General features: G+C 33.6%; 3 protein-coding genes and 2 long non-coding RNA genes across 7 annotated transcripts; 3 read left to right on the forward strand and 2 right to left on the reverse strand.

Moving 5' to 3' along the window:
* Positions 1–2,122, reverse strand: LOC116405064. Its single transcript, XR_004218119.1, has 2 exons — positions 774–2,122; positions 1–170 (listed from the first exon to the last, which is right to left on the reverse strand). It is a non-coding gene; the product is annotated as an uncharacterized LOC116405064 (long non-coding RNA).
* Positions 2,123–2,252: 130 nt separating this feature from the next.
* Positions 2,253–3,710, forward strand: LOC101218093. Its single transcript, XM_031888607.1, has 3 exons — positions 2,253–2,926; positions 3,030–3,202; positions 3,316–3,710. The coding sequence occupies exons 1-3, from the start codon at positions 2,366–2,368 to the stop codon at positions 3,473–3,475; spliced, it is 894 nt and encodes a 297-aa protein (XP_031744467.1). The 5' UTR covers positions 2,253–2,365; the 3' UTR covers positions 3,476–3,710.
* Positions 3,711–3,855: 145 nt separating this feature from the next.
* On the reverse strand, positions 3,856–6,078 carry LOC101215479 (equilibrative nucleotide transporter 8). The gene is made up of 2 exons (XM_004149980.3): positions 5,484–6,078; positions 3,856–4,984 (listed from the first exon to the last, which is right to left on the reverse strand). The coding sequence occupies exons 1-2, from the start codon at positions 6,040–6,042 to the stop codon at positions 4,290–4,292; spliced, it is 1,254 nt and encodes a 417-aa protein (XP_004150028.2). The 5' UTR covers positions 6,043–6,078; the 3' UTR covers positions 3,856–4,289.
* Positions 6,079–6,344: 266 nt separating this feature from the next.
* LOC116405062 lies at positions 6,345–7,231 on the forward strand. The gene is made up of 2 exons (XR_004218117.1): positions 6,345–6,486; positions 6,587–7,231. It is a non-coding gene; the product is annotated as an uncharacterized LOC116405062 (long non-coding RNA).
* A 3,494-nt stretch (positions 7,232–10,725) lies between these two features.
* LOC101215709 (nuclear pore complex protein NUP1) lies at positions 10,726–17,837 on the forward strand. 3 transcript variants are annotated; one of them, XM_011661521.2, is made up of 8 exons: positions 10,726–11,172; positions 11,567–11,622; positions 12,239–12,393; positions 13,915–14,128; positions 14,898–15,212; positions 15,321–15,407; positions 16,301–16,960; positions 17,111–17,837. In XM_011661521.2, the coding sequence occupies exons 1-8, from the start codon at positions 10,908–10,910 to the stop codon at positions 17,561–17,563; spliced, it is 2,205 nt and encodes a 734-aa protein (XP_011659823.1). In that variant the 5' UTR covers positions 10,726–10,907; the 3' UTR covers positions 17,564–17,837. The 3 variants fall into 3 exon arrangements, with proteins under 3 accessions (XP_011659823.1, XP_011659822.1, XP_004150029.1); XM_011661520.2 differs by having other exon boundaries at positions 10,727–11,172; positions 16,304–16,960; XM_004149981.3 differs by having other exon boundaries at positions 10,728–11,172; positions 14,901–15,212.
* The last annotated feature ends 4,019 nt before the right edge of the window (positions 17,838–21,856 follow it).

The following is a 21,856-nucleotide window of genomic DNA, read 5'->3' on the forward strand; positions in this document are numbered from 1 at the left end:
TAAAACAAACTTTAACTTTGATTACCAACAAGGCATTTAGTACATGAATATACAGATACAATACTTAACCAAAATACAAACAATACACTTAAGCTTATAACTAAATGCTTAATAGCTCTTTGCTTGGTAAGCCCAAACTTCCCTCTTCTCTTGGCCTCAACGCCTAAGTCCTGGAAGATAAATTGTAAAGAATAAATCTAAAAGATTTAGTAAGGTTGTATGAAATCCTTTATGCAATATATTTTCATAACCATCATTTTGCAAACCAATTCAACATGATAATATATATCATTTCGCATAGATGAATCATCTCAAATAAACACACATTAGTTAACAGTCATTCTTTTTGCCAAGGATTCTAAATCTTCCTCTATGATAGGTCATCAGCATTCGAGGATATACAAGTTCGTCATTGTTTCTCTCAGACGCAATGCACATCTTTTATACATTATCCCGTCTCCATCACCACGTAGTCTCGTTCACTCATGGTGGCCTTTACTCTTTATGTGCACATAAAAGTTAGCATCATCTCAAGGAAACAACTCAGCGTTTGAAAACCATTTCATAGTATTGAATCTTTAATCATCAAATCAAGCTTTAACATTATAAATCATGCTTGAAAACATATAAACTTTTTTTATACAAATCTCCTTTGAAACACTTCTCATTTGAATTCACCTTTCAAATTAGTAAAGAGAAATCATAATAAAACTTTTAACATGAAAGCTTTTAAGAGAGTTATTTATAAAACTTTTAAGAAGAAAAACACTTACATTTTACTAAAAAGCTTCTCTTCTCCTTCTCGCGCGGAACAACTTAACAACAACTCAACACTTTGCTTTTCTTCTTCTTCTTGCAAGAATAATTCGACAGCACTACAACTCTTGACATATTCCAAACATATTAGTACTTACTTAATGACCAAAGTCCTCTATTTATAAAGCTCTTAAATGAGCTTAGTCATGATTAAACTCTTCTTAGTTCGTCAACTCCTGCTTTTTAATAGAGCAGGTGTAAACTTAAGATGTGTCCTTAGTCATGCTTAGCTTGAACTCCACATGTGGCCCATTAATCACACTTAAAAAATTTCTTCGAACTTTTCTTACTTCTTCTCCTCACCAAACTTCATTTCTGCGAAGAACTTTACTTGCCTAACCTTCCTCGTGAACATCCTTATTATGTGGTTACACTTTTACTCCAAGAAATCTTACTCGCAAACTAACTAACCTTACCTCGCATTAAACTCTTACAGGAACTTACACTTAAACTTCAAGGCTTTCTTGCATACTTCTTTGCTCACAACCTTAAATTTCTTATTTTCCTCGCGAAATACTTCTTCCCAAAATACTTGATTCTTCTCGTGAAGACCGTATTCTAAAACGTCAATCCTAAACACTTAGCCAAAACTTTCACTTCTTAATTTAAATTTTAGGTACACGGGTCTTACAATGCCTCTTCCCAAAATACCTTATAGTCTTTGGGCTTGCTTGTGGGTTTCGTGATATGAAAAACTCTAGTAATTTAAAAATGAGGTACCCCTTTGTTGTGAGCCCATAAGATCAAATTCTAAAATCCATAACCGATCAATTTGAAGTAATGTACATAAATACATATATAAGGTGAGGATCTACTCGATCAACGGATGAGATCAACCTCCATACCGATCTAGAAAATCAAGAGCAAGGGACAAGATGCCATTGAGGAATCAAGAAGAGCCACACCACAGAAAGGGATGCCTCTCGGTTGAGCAGTGGCACAAAATCCTTGGCACTACAAGCAGGATTGATTTCATCCTGTACAGTCTTAAGAAACCAATTATATAGCACTGGATAAAATTTGTATATAAAAATGTAGGGATTAATGTAGGTTTTTTTCTTACTTTTGATCTATTTTGAAGATTGAAAGTGGAATTATCTATCCTACCTTAGGTGTGGAGGTCAAATTGGTTTTGGAGTCTGTTTGAAGTTGAATTGTTACGAGTATTATTGTTCAACTTGGTTGTTTAGGTTTGGACATAAGACTTTGAAAAAAAACTGTGGTGGTATGATATATGGGTATGTGGTAGTAATAATAAATGAAGAGATGTTGAACATTTTGTTTGGAGTCTAAGAAGCCACCAAATTAAAACTAAACATCCCCTCTACACGTAACCTGGTGCACCGGTACACGGTTTTCATAGTTGTCACCAACGCAATATCAACGTCTCAGATTTCATCTTCAATTTCAATTTCTCTTTATAAAAAATCCTCCTGTTTCCTCCATTGTTTTAGGTCAGCTCTTAAAGCAACTCAATCACCCACCACCCACCAGAAAGCCAACAACATCTCATTTCTTTCTACTACAACAAAATATCAACTTCCAAACTATGATCCTTAGAAGTGCTTCCACTCCCCTTCTCAATTCATGGTTACACCATTCAAGAGATTCCTCCTTAGAGCCTGAGATTGTTCATCAAATCCCCAAATCGCGTTCCATTCTCCTCTCTGGCTCTCCCAGTTGTTTATCTCCCATAATCGATGATTCCCCTCGGAGGATTACTCGAACGCTTTCCGAGACGGATCTTAAGGACCTCTCTATGGCTAAGATGAAACCCTTTAGCAGGACGCTTAGTGGGTTTTCTGAAATGGCCGAAGAAACTCATGGCGTAGGGTTTAGCTGCTCCAAAACCGCCTCTTTGAGCTGTGGGTCGATTTCTGAAACTGGGGAGGATGGTGGGTTTGTTAGTGTTTTGGTTGGTGGTGGAGTTGGTGGTAGTGGTGGAAGGATTCATGGTGGTGGAGGATCTGATGGTGGCGATGATTGGAGTTTTGGGTTTGGAGATTCGAATCGTGGGAATGAGAGTACGGATTTGTATTATCAAAAAATGATTGAGGCAAATCCTGGGAATTCAATGCTTTTAAGCAATTATGCTCGTTTCTTGAAAGAGGTAAATCTATATTCAAATTCAAATCCCAATTGTTATATGATTTGTTTAATTGCAAATATTGGTTATTCTTCTTGTATTTATGATTAACTGTTTCGGGTAATAGGTACGTGGGGATCTTGTGAAAGCTCAGGAGTATTGTGGGAGAGCAATTTTGAACAATCCGGAGGATGGTAACGTCTTGTCCATGTACGCTGATCTGATATGGGAAACCCAAAAGGACTCTCCAAGAGCTGAGAGTTATTTTAATCAAGCTGTTAAGGCTGCCCCTGAAGATTGGTAAGCTTCAAGATTTCATGATGAGATTCATACTTTTGGATTTGAGTTAATGGATCGAAAGTTGTTCAATGGTATATTCAATATTCATTGGTTGGTTTTATGTTCTGGTGCAGTTATGTTTTAGCTTCTTATGCACGGTTCCTTTGGGATGCTGAAGAAGAAGAAGAAGAAGAAGAAGAAGAGGAAGTGGGGGAAGAAAACTTTAGAGAAAAACCAGCAACGAGCTTCTTCCAAGGAGTACAATCCCCACCCCCTCTTGCTGCTGCTTCTTAGTTCTTAGACTTCTCCTGGCTTCATATCTTTTGTATCATACCTTCAGAGATAACATCTCTTAACCCTGTTTATATTTCCCCTCTTGGCCTTAGTATTAGTGTTCTTTTTTGTGCAGTAGTGAGTTGTATCGTCCAAAGATATTGAATTTCTCCCTACGGAATGAAAGTTGTATAAAGAAAATAAGTTATAAGATATATTTTAGCTTTATGTTTAGAGAACACTCTTTTTGTGTCTCTGTTTCACTCTTCATTGGCGCATGTTTTGGTTCCGAGTTGCATTATTCAACTGAATGAAATGGACTCTGTCCATTTTGAAACAACTGTGCTATTGCTGATTATTGCTCAGCCTGCAAGCCTAGAGATTGCAGAATCTGATCTGGATAGTTTAAATTGGGATTTCACTACAATTTCTTTATAAAATTTTGTTTTTGAAGGAGAGAAAATAGAGTGCCTGAATTTACCTGTAAGAAGAAAGAAACGGGGAAACTACAACTGATTTCTAATGCTAAATCTGTTACTACTATCCAAGATTGAACATGGAGAGAGATGCTACTTGAGTGAAAAAGTTTCTGTCAGCTTCTTCTTCTTCATGTCTTCGAGTTCGGTTTGCTTTTTTCAGCAGTTGAACATGGTGGTGGTTTAAATGTTACGCCTGTTAACTTGTCTGCTTGCGCACTTTATATCTTGTTGAAAAATTGGCAAAAAGTTCTCTATTCAGACAATTTGGACAAGACAGCATTTTATTAGCTTGTAGTACCTCATTTGTGAACTTCTGTGAACGGGATACTGAACAATTTATTGAGTTTGGTTCAACTTCAAAGGATCCAAAACCAGCCTAGAACGGAGCCACCGACCAACCCAATGCCCAGAAAAACAACCATTACAATGGCAGACAACTCTGCTTCTGATGCAGGTAATAACTTGGGAGTACTGATCATGATAACACTTGTCAGATATCCATTGCTCAAACCGAGCAAAAAAGTCAGAACAATCACGGGCAGTTCGGTTTTCAGCCACCTTGGGCCATGGATGCAGGCCATGAACAGTGGATAAAATAGAAGCCTGCTGATGCAAAACCATGTTGCTTTTTTTATGTTTTTCAAGATGTATATTGCAGTTAGAGATTTTCCAACTAAGTCTGCAATGTTGTATATTGTGATCAGTAGAATAGGATACCAATCTTGAAGCAGTTTTGATTCCAGGTCCTCGGCTATGAATCCTGGAAAAATTGATAGCGTAACGACATAAGTTATGAAAATTCCGAATGCAGGCCACCGAATTTTACCCACCACCATCCAGAACTTAGATTTTGAACATGGAGGTTCATCTAGAAGATCTCTGTAATAATGCTGCATCACTGGCAGCTTGCACAACAAGTTACACGACACTATGCAGCAAAAGAGGATCGAAGCACCAACGATGAAGTACAAATGCGCGCTCTTTTGTAGGCCCTTTGGTGATTGTGAAAGTGAGGCCTTTGTAATGATCCTCAAGATTGAAACAAGAACACCTGTCACCATCAACAGTCAGGTACATGTCAATAATTCTTTAACTTCATGGAATTCAGAGCAGCAAAATAAGCTTCAATTTATGGTTCAAAGTTGGTCAGGACAAGCATGTTAGGTATTGATTTTTGTACTAGGATATGATTGTTTATTGAATCAATTGAGGACTGAATCCTTTTGAGATTGTTTGTTTAGTTTAACAAGGCAGGAAATTATATGTGGTTTTCAATTTAATGCTATACACCAATACCTAGTTGCCACATCAATAAAGATCATTAAAATATTAAAACACTTTACAGCCATCCCATATTAATTCTATACTTATTCATGCAGTTGAATGGAGAAAGTACTTCTTTTGTTTCCCTTTCAGGTAACTGAATGCACATGCTTTCTAGTTGCTAGATCATGTCTGGCACTTTCTATTGGTGTCCACAATTTCACAATATCCGTTCAAGGGAAAAAGGAGAAATATAGTTAACTTGAAGGTTTGTCCATAAACAATACCTGAAGAAGCAGTCCCTGCAAACACAGCCTGCATAAATTGTTTTGGCAGCCTGCCAGCTGATCCTATCAAACTTCCTGCTACTAAGCCATCAGCCAAACCACACGCGACAACTGATGCAACAATCACACTGTAAGCTTCGTTTGGTCTCCACCTCGAGCTGGTCATGCTTGAAGCCCAATCCATAATAGGAGATACTAGAATAGACAGGATAAACAAAGAAAAACCCATGTTCATTCGAAATCTAAAGCTTGTCTTCTTTGACCATCCATCCCAAGCAATCATAAGAACCAGAAGGAGCACAGAAGAAGTCATGTAAGCAACAGAGAAAACCTTCTCGACGTGTCTGGTTGGATACAGGTAGCCGAAGTAATCAACTGCTGTGATTGAAGCATTCCAAGGGAGCAAATTGCCAACACCAAGCAAGAAATGGATTAAGTAGGCAATTCTGAAAGTATCCCTTGGTTCTTGCTGATCTCTCATAATAGCCTTTTCACCTTCCATTTTCATATTCGAGCGTTCTTCTTCTGGGTTTGTGCCATTGTTTGGGAATTTATGCATTGTCAAAACAACAGTAGCTTGCCACTCTGAAATGATGTGTTGATGGAGATGGGCAGCATATCACTTTGAGAGAGTCTGAAACTATTCAAAGCTTAAAGCACTGTCACTGAGGTTATCAAGATTGGTGGCTATAATTTGTAGACATGTTTGATCTTTTTCATTATTGATTACCATTAAAAACAGCTTCCCTCAGTCTCACCACTACAATGGAGGGGACTGATCTGCTCTAGCCTTTGAAATCCTTTATTGAAACAACTGACAGCTCAGTTTGTTTGGATCGCAGATGTGATTGATGGGTTGAACTTGGAACCAATATGACTCATGAAAGTAAAGCTTCGTGGGGACAAGAAATGGATGGGCAATATTAAACTTGGATCCCTTTATTCTACTGCTACACATGGGGAGCGGCATTCTTCAGGTTCACCTCTGAAATTCTCAAACTAAGTATGTTCATTCCATCTCTTTACTTCAATTTCATTACATAATTATGTGGTTTAAACTTCAAAAGTGTTCATTAAGTTACCATTTTTCTGTGCTTTGAAAGGTCTAAATGTTATTAGATTATTCACTACTGATCGAAGACAGAGCCAAAACTTGTAGTAAACTGATATGAATTGGAAGGTCATGTCAGCTTGGCTAAGGTATCACATATAGCTGATAAGCCATCCGCATGGGAGAATTTGATTCTCTGTTTTTCCAGTCAGGGAATTTTCATATTGGAGAAGATTAATTACCCCCATCCATCCTTTTGTTTTTCTTCTTCCTGTCATTTCGTACTATCTTCACTTGGTTTTTTTATTCCTTTTTTTTTTTTTACCTTGATTAATCTTTACAGAATTTATATATGGAAATGAGTTTACATTTGTGAGGACTTGCATATCTTGCTTTAAATTGACTGATATTCTTCAGTAGGAAATTCCTCCAAATCATGGTTGTATCGCACACCATGAATTGTAGATTCAATGAACGAATAACAAGTGGCTTTGATTACACACTTAGCACAACAAACGAAAGGACGAAAATTTGGACAACTTGCAACTTCAAGAGAAGTAGATTTCTTAACTGTGAGTTGTACTAAAAAAAATCTACGTTTTTATTTGTGAATACAACCTAGTTGTGATAACATATACAAACAGGATGTAAAACGACATTGATTCAATACAAATCAAAGGAAATTAGAATCTTTGTACCTAGTTAGAAGTCAAGTGAGATAGTTAGTCATGTATGCATCCAATCTAATATGTTTTCTTTTTTTTTTTTCTTTGATTGCAAATCAAACTGTAAATGGTTGATGCATTATTATTGTTTGGTGCACATCAAATCCAAGCAGAATATATAAAGGAATTGAAGCCAAAAAGCCTACCAACAGTTTACAAGTTTGAATTGTGATGCACATCACTCCAAAACCACACATTTAGAAGCTTTTGAAAGAAAAACATTTTGTTTTACGAGTCTTTTTTTCAATTGAGGTGTGTAGTGGGAAAGGCAATGTTTTTGACAGAAAATGCGATTCCTTGGTCCTAAAAATTGGCATATATCATGAAATACATATTTTGTTAAATCCACCAACCAGTTCAAGAGGTTTGAAGTTCAAATCTTTTCGTTTAAACTTGTTAGATTCTACACTGTTTTCACATTATGCTGCTTCCTCTTATCATTATATCTATCGTCTTCCAATGAATGGCATCTCCTTTTTCTCTTCAAATGATTGTGACTTTAACAACATTGGGTTGAAAAAATGGGGGGAATATTTGTGTAAATTGTGGGAGTTTCTATTTTTTATTTTTGTCTTTTATTCAGCATTCCTTCTCCAAATCTTCAATAGGAAAAAGAAGGAAATCTAATAAAAAGTAACTTAATTGAGTGCTAGCCTTTGTGATGATGACATGGATTTTTATAATTTTGTAATATAATATATAAGGTGGTTTCATTAGGGAAATGTCACGTTGTATATCATAATCAAATAATTTTGTTGTTGACACCAATGAGATCTTGACATGTTAATTTTCTTTTCAAACCTAAGATTGTTATGTTTTACCTTCACTAATAATGGTGAGACTAGGTTTGATGTGAGAATATATACAGTTGGGATCAGAGTTAAAGGGATTGAGTATTGATTCTTTTGAGTACTGCAAACTTGAATGGATCCAGTATTTTTTGACAACAAATTGATTTGCTAGAAACGAATGTTATTAGGTTTGGATATGTTAATAGCTTGATTCATGACCATGGTATTTACCTTTTTCTAGTAAAAGTGAATGGTGGTGTCGCACAAACATTCGAAGAAGAGAGTGTATGAGCTTCTTGTTTTGTGTAACTTAAGTTAGTGGCCAACATTGAAAGCGATTGACATTTCTTAATTTGATTTACCATTAACATTAAACTCGACTTTGTCTTCAATAAATTCACATCAAAACAAGATTAGCATGATAAGTGTTGTGGATGATCCCAACACCTAAACCCACAACTCATCAATTGTAAACCTAATGAGCCCGATTAGCCTTAAAACAATTGGAAATTTATGAAAAAAAAAGCTTAAAGGGGTTGTTTGGTTGGAGGAATTTCTACATGAGAATTAACATAGACATCCCATTCATTTCACACCGACTGACAATTCTTATTCTCTTGCAAAACGGTGAGTTCTCTCTCTTTTTTTTTTTTTTTTTTTTATCTGTTTTTTTAATTTATATATAATTTTATTTGGAATATATTTTATTAATTCATTTTAATTTCACAAAATTAATATAAATATTTATTTTAATAAATTAATTATAATATATATATAAATATTTTCTCAATCAAATCGTCGAAAATAACAAATTTGATCAAATATTTACAACATATATCAAAATTTGCAGATTCTATAAGTGCCCAGTAAATACTTTTAATTTATTTTGCTATTTTAAATAAAGACTCTTATTTTACAATGAAAAATTATTAAATTAATGCAATTACTTTTTACGTAATATTAATCCATTTGTCAATAATATCTTTAATATATTTAATTAGTAAATTAATATTAGTTAAATTTTGGTTAAAGTAAAAAATTTATTTTGCAATAATAATATTAATAATAATGTATTACTTAATCGTTTTAATAATCATTAATTTTTATTTGATTATTCATCAAGAGCAAATAAGCGTTATTGATTATTTATAGTCAACTAATTGTTTATTGTGATTAATTTATATTGCATATTTATATATAAAAAAAAAAAGGCATTCTTTGTCAATATATCATTTGCTTTTTCATTTTGTATAATATATTGTTTATTAAAATAGGTTTTCTCATATTATTTAATTAAAGTTGAAATTGGTAATATTGAACTTAATTAATATAAAATATGTAAATATTAGATTATAATTAGTTGAAGTTAATTAAATATATTAATTGGTTAATTTTGATTCTAAATTACTCAAATTTTAAACTATTTAAATTACAACTATTATTAATTTTAAATTAATTAATTATTATCAATTATTCAACTATAATTATGGTAAAATTAAAAGTTGGTAAGATTTTCATGCTTAATTTCATAATTTAAATACAAATGTAAATATTTCATAAAATCGTGATAACATTACTCCTGAGTCCTGTACAACAAAACAAAGTCATCTTTCATTTCTAGACATTCTTTATCTACATACATTTTTAATACCTTAAACCAAGAGATCTCTAATATCAAGGTGATGAACTCAAGTTGAATGTTCAAAATCGCTACCGAAAACTCAAAGGAGAGACCCTTCTATATTTTTGATTGGTTGTAACACTTGTATTAAATGACAAAAATTATAAAGAGAGAACTTCATCCTTCTTTTAAGATATGCAATCAATTCTATCAAATCTATTCTATTTGATTTAATACTAACTTCGACATTAAGGTGTGAGATCGTCTGTCGTCAATACACCCAAACTCTCATAACCAAGAGAGAGATCTCAAAGGTGACTAAGACTAGCTCAATCTTATTCATAATATGTATCAACAATAAAAATGTGATGTTTTGCCTAACCAACTATAGAAGTGGCGTAAATAACTAGTTTAATAGTAAACATTATTGAAGTTTTCACATTTATTGAATAAATTAATAATCTTTGCTTTTATATATGTATATATATATATATATAACTTTTAGACTTATGAAAGACCTTACACCTTCACCTTTCCCTATCCCTATTTTTCATAGATCTCTCATCCATATTTTATTTTCTATCTCTATCTTTTCGCTTTACCTGTAGAATTCCTAGTCGGATAGATATTGGAATTTTTTTTTTTAATCAAATATTGGCTTCCTATATTTATTTGTTTATGTGCTTTTGGCATCTTAAGCTCAATCTTGAAGGTGATATTAAGATGAGAACAACCATTTTTGGTATGATGCTTAGTTTGAAAATTTTGCTTTTTCTAGAATTTATGTAAATTTGCTTGAAAAGACATTTGTATTGGTGATATATGCATACATGTACATGTATGTATGTATATAAATAGAAAATTAGAAAGTTCATTTAAGACTTCTTTCAAATAGATGTGGAAACATAAGTTAGGTAAAGAATGGAAAAATTAGGTTGAGTATTTGATATAACAATGTGGTAATTATAAGAAAATTTGAAAATAATCTAATTGTATTATCTGTGCAACACATACATATATAGAGGAGACAATGGTCGATTATTCATTTTGCACAATTGACGACAAGTCGTTTCAACATTCAAGAAGTAATTTAAAAGAAAGGTTGAAGATTGCGGCCATTGGCCTCCCAGTCGACATCTTTTCAAAGAAGCGAAAAAACAGTCGACGGACCTCTTACTGCCACTCGCCCACGCCCACGCCCACGCCCAAGGCGGAGTCTCTTCACTTCGACTAAACATGGAGACGCCTGATCCACGAACCTCCTCCACTCCATACGCCGGAGGAGGACTCGGAGGAAAAGTTAGGAAGCCAACCACAAGAAAGCCGCCGCCAACCCCTTACGCTCGTCCTGTGCATAACCAATCCCAGAGGCGCTGGCTTTCGAACCTCGTTGATCCCGCCTACCGGCTCATCACCGACGGTGCCACTCGACTGCTTCCCTATCTGTTCTCGAAACCACTGCCCTCTACCACCCTTCCGTCTCCCGGAGACGTAGATCGAGGTCATTAGCGTCTTTCCCTAATCTTCTCTCGTTAAATTCTCTATCTACTGCTAACTGCTTAGGGTTCTGTACATCGCATTTTCTTGGTTGAAATCAATAACCTTTTTATACACCCTATTTTAGTATTACGCATTTTGAGGAAATTGATGGTTTTTTCTGATGGCAGTGAGTAGTGAGGTTTCGAATTTTTCTTCTCTTAGTAAACATATTGTTGCATTTACGACGCAACTTTTCTAATCTACATCAGTGAGAGTATTGTAGCTATGTTTTGCCATGCTGCTTGCATTAATCTAATCGGCATTGTTTACATCAGACTCCAGAGAATGTTACTATTGGCTTATGTTGTTCACTCCCTAGTAAGATTAGTTGTTGATGATGAATTCTTTTTGAGCAGATAAAGTGGAGGCAGAGGTGGAGGATGACGTCTCTGGAGAAGAACCACCCCCCAATGTAAAGTTAGCTCTTTTTTGTTTTTGTTTTTGTTTTGAGTATCCACTATCCTGGTATTGCTTTGGTAATAGACACATGAACAATCGATGCTTGAAAGTGCTTACTGGGGTTTTATTATTAAATGAGATCGATGTCAATAGAAATAGTCAAAGGGCAAGGGTTACCTACTCTTAACAGTCGCTTCTCATTGGTCAGCGTTCTTTGATTGGTGTGTTGTCTAGAAGGTTATAGCTATTTTGACCTTGTGAGTGCGCTCATGCTTTTCTGCTGGTGGAAGTTATTGATCTTCCGTTAAACTATGGCATTCACTTTGATGTTGATGTTTGTTATCTGCAAGAAATCTGATAGTTTACTAGTTAAAATTTTATTTACCTGGTGTATTTTTTTTTTCTCTTGTGTCTCTTTCCTTTGTAGCAATATTCTTGTATTGATTCTGATGTCTTGGAGTTACAAAGTCACATTGCTTATCCATTCCTTGTGGCTAACACCCAAGGGAATGATTTCCTATGTCCTGTTTTTGTTTTCATTTAATTCAATTTTACAGTTTATTCATTTGAAAAATTATATGCAGGTAGTAATGTGATTCACAGTATACATTTTGGTTAATTTCTTGCAGCAAGGTCAGTCTACCTTAGTTGGATTACCTGGTCCTAGTGGAGAGGCAAATAGATCAGGGATCAATTCTGATTTTAGTGGCTGCCAAAATGATGTTTTGGCTGGGAGTAGACAATTTGATGTTGAAAAATGGATCCAAGAGAAAACATTTTCAAGGTAAATTGCAGAGTGACTTTTTTCCGTACAAAGCGATGTGTTGTTTATTATCTAAGAAATATGGACATAGACACAATCCAACATGAAATTGATATAGATATGATGACTCATTTTGTTTAGTAGGGTGTCTATTTTTTAATTATATTTAAATATGTGAATGTCTTTTAACATATTTCAGACAAAATTTATTTTATTTTTACAATATTGGTGTTTGGAAGCCAAATTGAGAGTTATAGTATGCAATATTTTAAAGAAGTTGAACAAGCCGTTATGTTTACCTAACTGTGCAATTCCTTACGGTACCTAGCCTACAATTATGTTCATCCAATCATATGCTTAAATAACAGGTTCAATCTTTTTCTTGCTTAAAATTTATTAATTTTTCTCTCATTTTTGTTTATGTCGATTATTCTATTTTATTTGTTTTGAAGAAGGGTTTTATTCAACATAATATAAAATTATTGACCTAAAAACGATGGAAGAAAAATGAATAAATTCTCAGAAAGAAAAAAATTTAACTTGTTATTTTAGCATATGTTTCTGTAAGGAATTTCCCAACTAGGTTTTATGTTTCTCTTTAGGCCACGATTTTGAAGTATTTACTGTAACTATCCTTTAAACACTCTTTTGCTTGACTGGATTCCTTTCCTTCAATTGGAATCCTTTTGTTGGCTTGACTTAAATATATCTTGTATTCTTTCATTTTTTTCTCAATGAAAGTGGTGTCTTTCATCCAAAAGTAGTAAATAATAGAAAATAATAATACTGAAAAAAAGGTTCTAAGAAGTGCTCAACACAATCCCCACAGACGCTTGACTAGTATCTAATGTCCACGTCATGTGAGACAAACATGCTCCCTAAACTGCATATGTTCATCTTCAACTCTTTTCATCGAGTTCAGTTGAAGTGTTTCCTTGCTGAAATGCAAAATGATGGAACATTAGGGTGCAGGAATTATTTTAATCATGATCCCATGGTTGAAATATTTTTCCCTGCTATGAATATATGTTACTTGCATCTGAGGTTGCATACAAGGGATAGTCAAATGTCCATATATAGTAGTCTTGAGAATTTCATTTCTAATCATATTTAACAGCACTGCCTCTTTGCTCTTTGTATAAACTGGTAGTGGTGCAATACCTCTATGTCCAAGTGATAGTCAAATGCCCAATACTGGTGTTCTATTATAAACGCGTAGCAGCACAATGCCTCATTCTCTTTTCATTCAATTATACATTTTCTATAGCCACATAGATGTAAACTGTCTCTAGTTTCTGTTATATTTTCACTGTTAGTTTAGCTACAATTACTGTTATGCTTTAACTCATTGTTAGTTAGCTAAAACTACCTTAGTTACTTTGTAACCAACTACTTGTACATTTTTCCCTATAAATAAAGCAACTCCTCTCACATTGAGAGGCAGATTATTCATTCAAATTAAAAGATTAAAAGATTCTTTGGTTTATACCACATAGCCAGTTGGATACTGGATTTCTCTAAATTGGCTGATATACTGTACAGGGAGGAAGTTAGCCGTTTATTAGAGATACTTCAATCAAGGGCACTTGAGCCTTCTAATAAAGTGGAGGGCAAAACATTTTCACCACAGAGCATTGAAAAACAAGTTGAACAGCCATCTGCTGCAAATAAAGTTCTAAAAATGCCTCATGATGGAAAGCAAGAAGATTTGGAGAGGGCTACCTGGGGAAACTTAACTCCTCATCCACATTCATCGGTCAGTAGGGTGAATCCTTGAGTAGTTTCTGTATAAAATAAGTAAAGTAAATATTCCATGGCCTTTATGAACTTGGAACTTCATTTAAATCTGGTACTCTAAGTCTAATGTCTGTCAATTTGCCAAATAGCTTTGTTATTTCACTCATTGGGCAGATTATGGGATTATTTCTTCCATTTTTACATTCTCCTATGTTCTTCAATAGGTTTTACTAGGACATGCTAGGATCTTTTAAAAATATATTAATCAATATATAGTTGTACACACACACACACACTCACACAAACGTATATAAATTTGAAGATTAAATCCATCCTAGATACCTATTTTTCTATTCTTTATCGGTATATTATATAAAACACCAAGTAGGTTAGTTAAGTCTTGGGATTGTCAAAAACTCATCAAACTATGATTACTAGGTTGTTCATATTTATATTTCTATTGAAGTTATTGTTTTAGTACGCTTCTTATTTGTTAGTAATTAAATTATATAGAAAATAATCTGATATCAAATTGAAAACTACTGCTGAACGCTGATGAGACGTTCATTAATCAAAATAATAAAATGAATCGTCTCTGTTAATGTAGTTAATTTGGTTAACGTTGAAATGTCAATAGGAAAATATGTAGTTAAAGGTCTAGGATGGGGATTTGTTCAAGAATCTTCAAATTTTCATTGCCAAAGTCTTCAATATCTGTTAACTGTTTAGAGCTTGTTTTCTCACATTTTTCTGCCTCTAATAGTAGTTCAGCATTGGGTGTACTTTAGCAGAAACTAACTAACGTTGGAGCATCACCTGTGGATATTGCAAGAGCATACATGAGCAATCGAAAATCTGAACCAGGCTTACTTTCTGACAAGATACCAGATGAAGGAAGAGCTTTGGTTCATTGTGATCATCAAATGTCTAAGCCTTTTATTCCATCAATGTCCCCCAGTCCATCAACTTGTTGGCCTGGTGCCATGTCAGAAAGTCAGCGTGGTTATTTAACTCCGAGAAGTCAAAGAGGAGGTAGATTTGGTCTTCATAGTTTCCCTCGGACTCCATATTCTAGGAGTATCTTTTCGAAGTCCAAGTCCAAGGTATGCATATATGGTCTTCAATTCCCTTTTTTTTGGGTCGTGACAGTGTATGTACACTTTACAGTAAACAGGCTATATATGACTAACCACTACTTTGCACGTTAACAGCTAACTCAGTTGCAAGGAGATGACCAAAAGTTTGTGACTACACCAACACCTCTCTGGCAGCAGTCACGAACTCCTGCTTATTCTCAGGTAACTTCTTTTATCGTTATAGCCATTGGCAGCCGACTAAACACACAACAGCAATTGATTTTACCATTAAGCACTCGATGACTAAAAACCAGTTTCATAAAAAAAAAAAAAAAAAGTTGTAGCATTTACATTGAGATTCAGTACTGAACATTTTAATTTGTGTCCCTAATGAGTAGCTATTTTCAGGTAAAGGTAGTACAAAAACCAATTATTTTAGCAAAGAAGAACGAAGTCTTAAATATTAAAGAGAACTGCAGTATCCTTTTTGGGGATGTATGCATTACAGGGTAAAGCCAGAAAATTTTGTTGGGGATGGAAAAATTTTATATTCGAACTTCTCTAATACAGTTCTATCTTTTGAACCATCCGGAGGGGCAAATTAGAGGAGAAACTATAACTTATTCTTAAGTGTTCATTTATCCTTGATCTTTTGTTTCTTTCATGCTCTTGCTCGTAGGGTGCATTTCGAGCTAGTGGTTAATTAAAATCTTTGTTATGGCTGTTGCTGTTGTGCTGCTTTACCAAACTGTATAGTTTGTTTTGGCATAACCCTGATATAAACTAGTTAGATGGTTAATATTTTTCATCTAAACGCTAGGGTTTTGGATTAGCTGCAAGAGTTACCTAATCCATGGCGCTTGTAGGTGATTGTTTATTTTTTAATTTTAGGACAACTCATTCTCAGGAGGAGCTTTTAGTTCTAGGGCATTTTTATTGTGTTTAAATATCTAATTGTACTTGAGTTCTTAATAAACTTTGGATACTGTATTGAATGTTGTTTCTTATATATTATTTGCTACTGGTACTTATTAGCTGTTCGCCAAGCTCAAGTCCTTGCGGGTTCTGCTTCTATCCTTCTTATTTATCTAATTTTTTTCTGATTGCCTATATAGAAGATATCAAGCAACGATCTATTAGATGAGGCAACTGGTTCCTTTGGACCAATTCGTAGGCTTCGCCACAAGGCTTCTGCAGTTACTAATTCCAGACGATCGGGGTACTTATATCCAACCCGACAACCAGACACGAAGGTAGCAGATTCCAATGCTTCAGAAAGCATTTTACCTGACATGAAGAAGAATCTGGAGCTTGGAGGAACAAGCACCATTCCTCTATCACAATCAGTAGGAAACAACAGCTCTGAGTCAAATCTTCTGATTGTCCGTCCACAGTCCAGTCAGGTTGCTAGGACAATCCTAGAGCATATTACTAGAAACTCACCTACTCCTAAAGAAAAGACTGAAGAGTTAAAGAGAGCAATTGAATGGAAAAAAACTCCATCTTCCAATCTACAAACGGTCAAGCCAAATGAAGCCAGGAATTTGGCCGTAGAGTTAGATTCTCACAAAAAAGAGAATCAAGTAGATCAGATCTCTCCCCCCCAACTGAGCAATACGGGAAAGACTATGTCCACGATTCTTCCAAAGGAGAGTGTTGGCAGAATTTCTGATGCTGCAAACCAATATCCTTCCAGTCTGAAGTTTAGATTTAGCAATGCTGAACCAAAACACCAGGGTGATGCAGGCTTAAATATTGGTGGATCGTCGCCTAAGGTATCACTGCAACTTTGGAATTGGTTTTAATTCGTTGATGTATCTTTGACTGACCTTACAGATGCTTCTTTTTTTATTTTTTTTCTTTTCAAGTTATTAGCATAACTGCATAAGCTTGAATTCTTAATTTGTGGTTGAATTTATGGGCAGGTTGTTCCAAAGACCATTCCTGTTCCAGCTGTTGGATCTGAAGTGGGAACTCAAATTAAGCCTTCCTCATCTTTTGGTGGTAAACCTGTTTTTCCATCCATTACCATCAACAAGCCTGAGTCAAAATGGGCATTCTCCTCTGACAGTGGTTCAGCATTTACTTTCCCTGTTTCCGGTGCATCCTCAGGAATGCTCTCAGAACCACCAACACCGTCCATCTTTCCATCAACAACAACCAGCCTTGGGGGAAGTCAGCCTCTATTACTGAAGCCTGAGACTCCAGTTCCTTCATACAGCTTTGGCTCAAAGAACAGCCCTGGCCTTGTTTTCGCATTCCCTTCAACAAACAACGATACAATCTGCACTGAAGCATCAAATATAAAGTTCAGCTTTGGATCCAATGATAATACAAGACTTTCCTTCAGTGTTGGAAAAGATACAGTTTGTTGCTAACTGATTAGACTTGTCAAGTACAGTTTTAAGTTGAATGTAGGGGAAAGAAACTTGTGGCAAGTCCTTATTTCTGAAAAAAAAAAAAAAAAACAAATAGGAAATTGCTAATTCAATCAAAATGAAGAAAACAACTTTTCTATGCCAGTTGATGGCTTTCCTTTATGTATACTTTCCATTCCATTGACAACGAGATGGTATGAAAGTAATGCTGTTAGTTTTAATGTAACATTAGTTTAAATATTAATCAAAAGTGTCACATCATTAAGTTCAACAAGATTCCTGATTTCAAGTTTTGTTTGCCTGGATGGATGTTGAGAACCTGAACCAGGAGAGGGAAAGTAGTTTCTCACATGTGATATGTTTTTTTTTTTTCTTTTTTAGCCCTTTTGATGCAGATTCCCAAAGAATTCCAAGAAAAATCTGGGAAAAGGGAATGGGATACCTACATCTACAACTACATCCTAATTCCTATCCAAGAAAGAGAAGTAGAGATATTTGATTGGATGATGACAGGGGTAAGAAGGAAAAGAAGAGGATAGGACAAGAACAGGTACACGTGGCAGGCTTCGAATCACAAGATGAAGGAAGTGAGAAGGAGAAAGAGAGAAAGAATCACATGTTGGTGTATGTATGCGATATATAATATATATATATATATATTGCAGGTAACGAGGAAGTAATTCCCTCCCCCATCAACAAAGGTAAAAAAGGAAGAGATAAACTGAAATAGTGGGGGGTCCCTGTTACACCCAAAATTTGAAGCACTGATTCATCAAAGTTGTGATGAATGAAGAAACAAACAAACAACCAAGGGGGGGGGGGGGGGGTTATTTTTTTAGTGCGGAAGGAAAGGGGGTTTGGGATTGTGGGGAAGAAAGTCAGATTGAAATGACAATGGAAGTGAAATGAATGCGTTAGCAGACCATGAGTGTGACATTTCAGATTCTAAATGTCAGAAAGTTTCTTTCTTTCTTTTTTAATTTTTAAGGGTTTGTGTGCAGCAGAGTAGAGCAGAGCAGAGCAGAACCGCCCAGTGGCAGCGGCCGCAGCAGCTGCACCACCGCTACCTCTGCTCCACTCTATACTCTTTTTCTCATGTCTTTTTCCATACTTTTTTTTATCATTTTTTTTTCTTTTGCCAGCCAGCTTGTAATCTATCCCTACATTCATTACCAACCACTTGAAGATCCCTAGGACTTTCAATCATTATTATTTTTCTTTCTTTCAATATATCTTTAACTCAACCATAATTTATTAATTTGTTCATGTTTTTCTATTCTATTCTCTCCTTCGTTAATGTTGAGGTTGTGAGTGTGCCATTCAGGGGTTCATGTTTCCTTTCTTCTTACATAATATAATTAAATAATTAACCTATACTATTTTTCTTCTGACTTGAGAATTTGAAAACTTTATTATTCAAAAGTGGCAAATTTCTGGTTATACCTTTATTTTCTTAGTTTTAAAAAATATATAATTATAAAAGAAAAATCATAAATCTCCAACTTATTAACATACTCATTCTCACAATAAATTTAAATGTTGTATTTCAACACAATTCAAATTATATCTATATAAAACTTAATAAAAGTATAACATTTGTTATTTATTTTAATTTTTTTGTATAATTTGTTTTTTATCTTTAATAAATGTTAATAAGTCTAAACATAAAAAATAAAAAGTAAAACTTGTCTACTAAGTTTCCAAATTCTAAGAATGTCTAATAAATTTTGTCTAAAAGTATATATAGTTTTAAACCCTCATTCTTGTTTTCAATAGATGGTTCAAAATTTTAAAATTAACCCTTCTATTATACACAACAATTAATTTAAGGGAAAATTTGAAAAAAATAGCAAAATATTTTATTATAACAGAGTACATGTCACTACATCTTTTAAATTGTAAAATCGGCAAATTTAAAAGTAGATAGCTTTTTGATATACCTAATTACTTATCAACATATCTGTCATATTTGCAATATGCACACACAAGAAAGTGCTATAAATTACTTTTTTCTAATTCTTTTTGTCATGCAATTTTCCTTAATAGAATACTAGCTAGTTAGACCATGAACTTTTAATTTTATATTTCTTCAAAATGTATTTAAAAACATTAAATAGACCGGGGTTTTATTAAACATAAAACTATAAAACTTCGAAATCAATATCATATTTAGACTCAAACTAAATTTTGAAAATTTATGAATTTATGGTTAGAAACAAATTTTAAAAAACCTATTAAACAATACATTTTAAATTTTAGAGAACATATTGACATATACATCAAAGTTTAGAGATTAAAATTGTAGATCCATCTAGTGTGTGTTAGTACGCATACTTGAAGTGTAAATATTAAAAAGTAAAATAGATAATATGTAAATTTATAACTAAAGGAAACAAATGCAAAATGTATGAACTAAATAATGGAATAATGAAGATTAGGATTTAAACCTTAGAAAAAATATAATTAAATGGCTATCCAATATAGCAACGTTATAACTGCATAATGAAATGGTCACATTACCAAATTTGTTATGGCATCACGTTTGTCAAGTTTTATTTAATTAAAACATAACGGTGGGAATTTGAATATTATATATGTTACATTTTATGTCAGTTGAGTTATGTTCACTTTCATTTATATTTAATATTATATATGTTAAGAAATCTTAATGCACGTAATTGAGAGTGAGTATGATGTGATTGCTAAGAACGAACCTAACATATTTGAGATATATCTAGTACATTTATTGATCCCTATCTTTTTACACTTTGTTAAAAGAACATATTAAGACAATTAATATATTTATATCAACCTAGTCAATGTAAAAATAACTCAACCATTAATAAGATAGTAATAATGGAGTGATTGAAATGTGTGCTGCTAACGGTAGAACAAACATTTTAATATATTATAATAAAATCCATCGTTGAAAGATATTGAAAGTTAATATAATTTTTTTTTTTTTTTTGCTATATTTACATTTGTTTTTGTAATGTGTTATATATGCAAATAAATTTGAGCCTAATTGTTATTTTTTTGTAATTGTGTATCTTAATAATATCATAATTAAATTTAGGGTAAAAGATTGTTTTGGTACCAACTATTTGAAGTTTGTTCTACGTGTAATCCCTTTACTTTCAATTGGCTAAAATTGTATAAGTTTTTAGTGAGTTTGAGGTATTATGATGAGAGTGGTATGAATGTGTGGATTTAAGAGAGGTTTGGGTGCTTCTATTAATCTCTTTTACTTTTTAGTTTAATTGTCAATTTTTTATTTTTATGATTGTCAATTTGAGTCTCCATTCTTCCAATAGACCTTAAAATTTAGTCTCACTTGTACTTTATTGCTGATTTCTTAAATTTTGTTTATTGTAAATATAGAATTTTTATTATATAAACTTTCAAAACCATATTCACATTTTGTATTTGGTTCCATGAATAATAATTTCGATACTTAAGGTAAGATAGAAAGTACGTGAAAGTAAAGTTATAGAATTGGACTGAACTAAAATTAATTTAAAAGCTTTTTCATTCGAACTCAATTAACCCATGTGTTTAAGAATATATAATTCTATTATCACTAATTTTGACGCAGTTTCTGTTTGGATAAACAATAGACTTTTCAGGGTTTAGGGTTTCAGTCAATGGTTTGAATAAAAAATGAAAGCAAGCATTGATTTTGAATCTGAAAAAGAATCATCTGTTATTGTACCTTTGGTTAGTGCTTCTTTTTTCTCTTCTGCTGTGTCTTCTTTCTTTTAATTGTTAAATTAAGAAAAACAAAATTTGAAAAGGGAAAGTGTGGATGTTATTTGAAATTAATATGTGTGTGTGTGTGTGTATATATATAGTGGTCCATGATCTACTTTTGTTGTGTGTGTGTGTGTGTGTGTGTTTGACAGTGGTGAATGGTTAATTATGGTCATAGCTGCATGCAGTCTATTGGTATTATGTTTGGACATATAAAATCTTTTCTTAGATAAACTTTGCTTTTTGTGTCTCAAAAGGAAACACCTTTTCTTTTCCCTTCCCCCTTTTTTCTTTTCCCCCTCTCCTTCTCTGTTTTCACACTCTACATTATATAATATATAGTTTACCCTAATCTTTTCTAACATATAAAACTTATATATTATATATCCATCATGGCTATGCACATTTTTTTCTTCACATATATAGTTACTATATTATCACATTCTTTGGTCAAGAGTACCTAAGTATAGTACTAATTGAAGAAAAGTATATTGTAAACTCCTTTCATATCTAACTAATACTTATAATGCCCTATGTTACACT

Source organism: Cucumis sativus, chromosome 1 (genome assembly GCF_000004075.3).
Source record: "Cucumis sativus cultivar 9930 chromosome 1, Cucumber_9930_V3, whole genome shotgun sequence".
Taxonomy (NCBI): domain Eukaryota; kingdom Viridiplantae; phylum Streptophyta; class Magnoliopsida; order Cucurbitales; family Cucurbitaceae; genus Cucumis; species Cucumis sativus.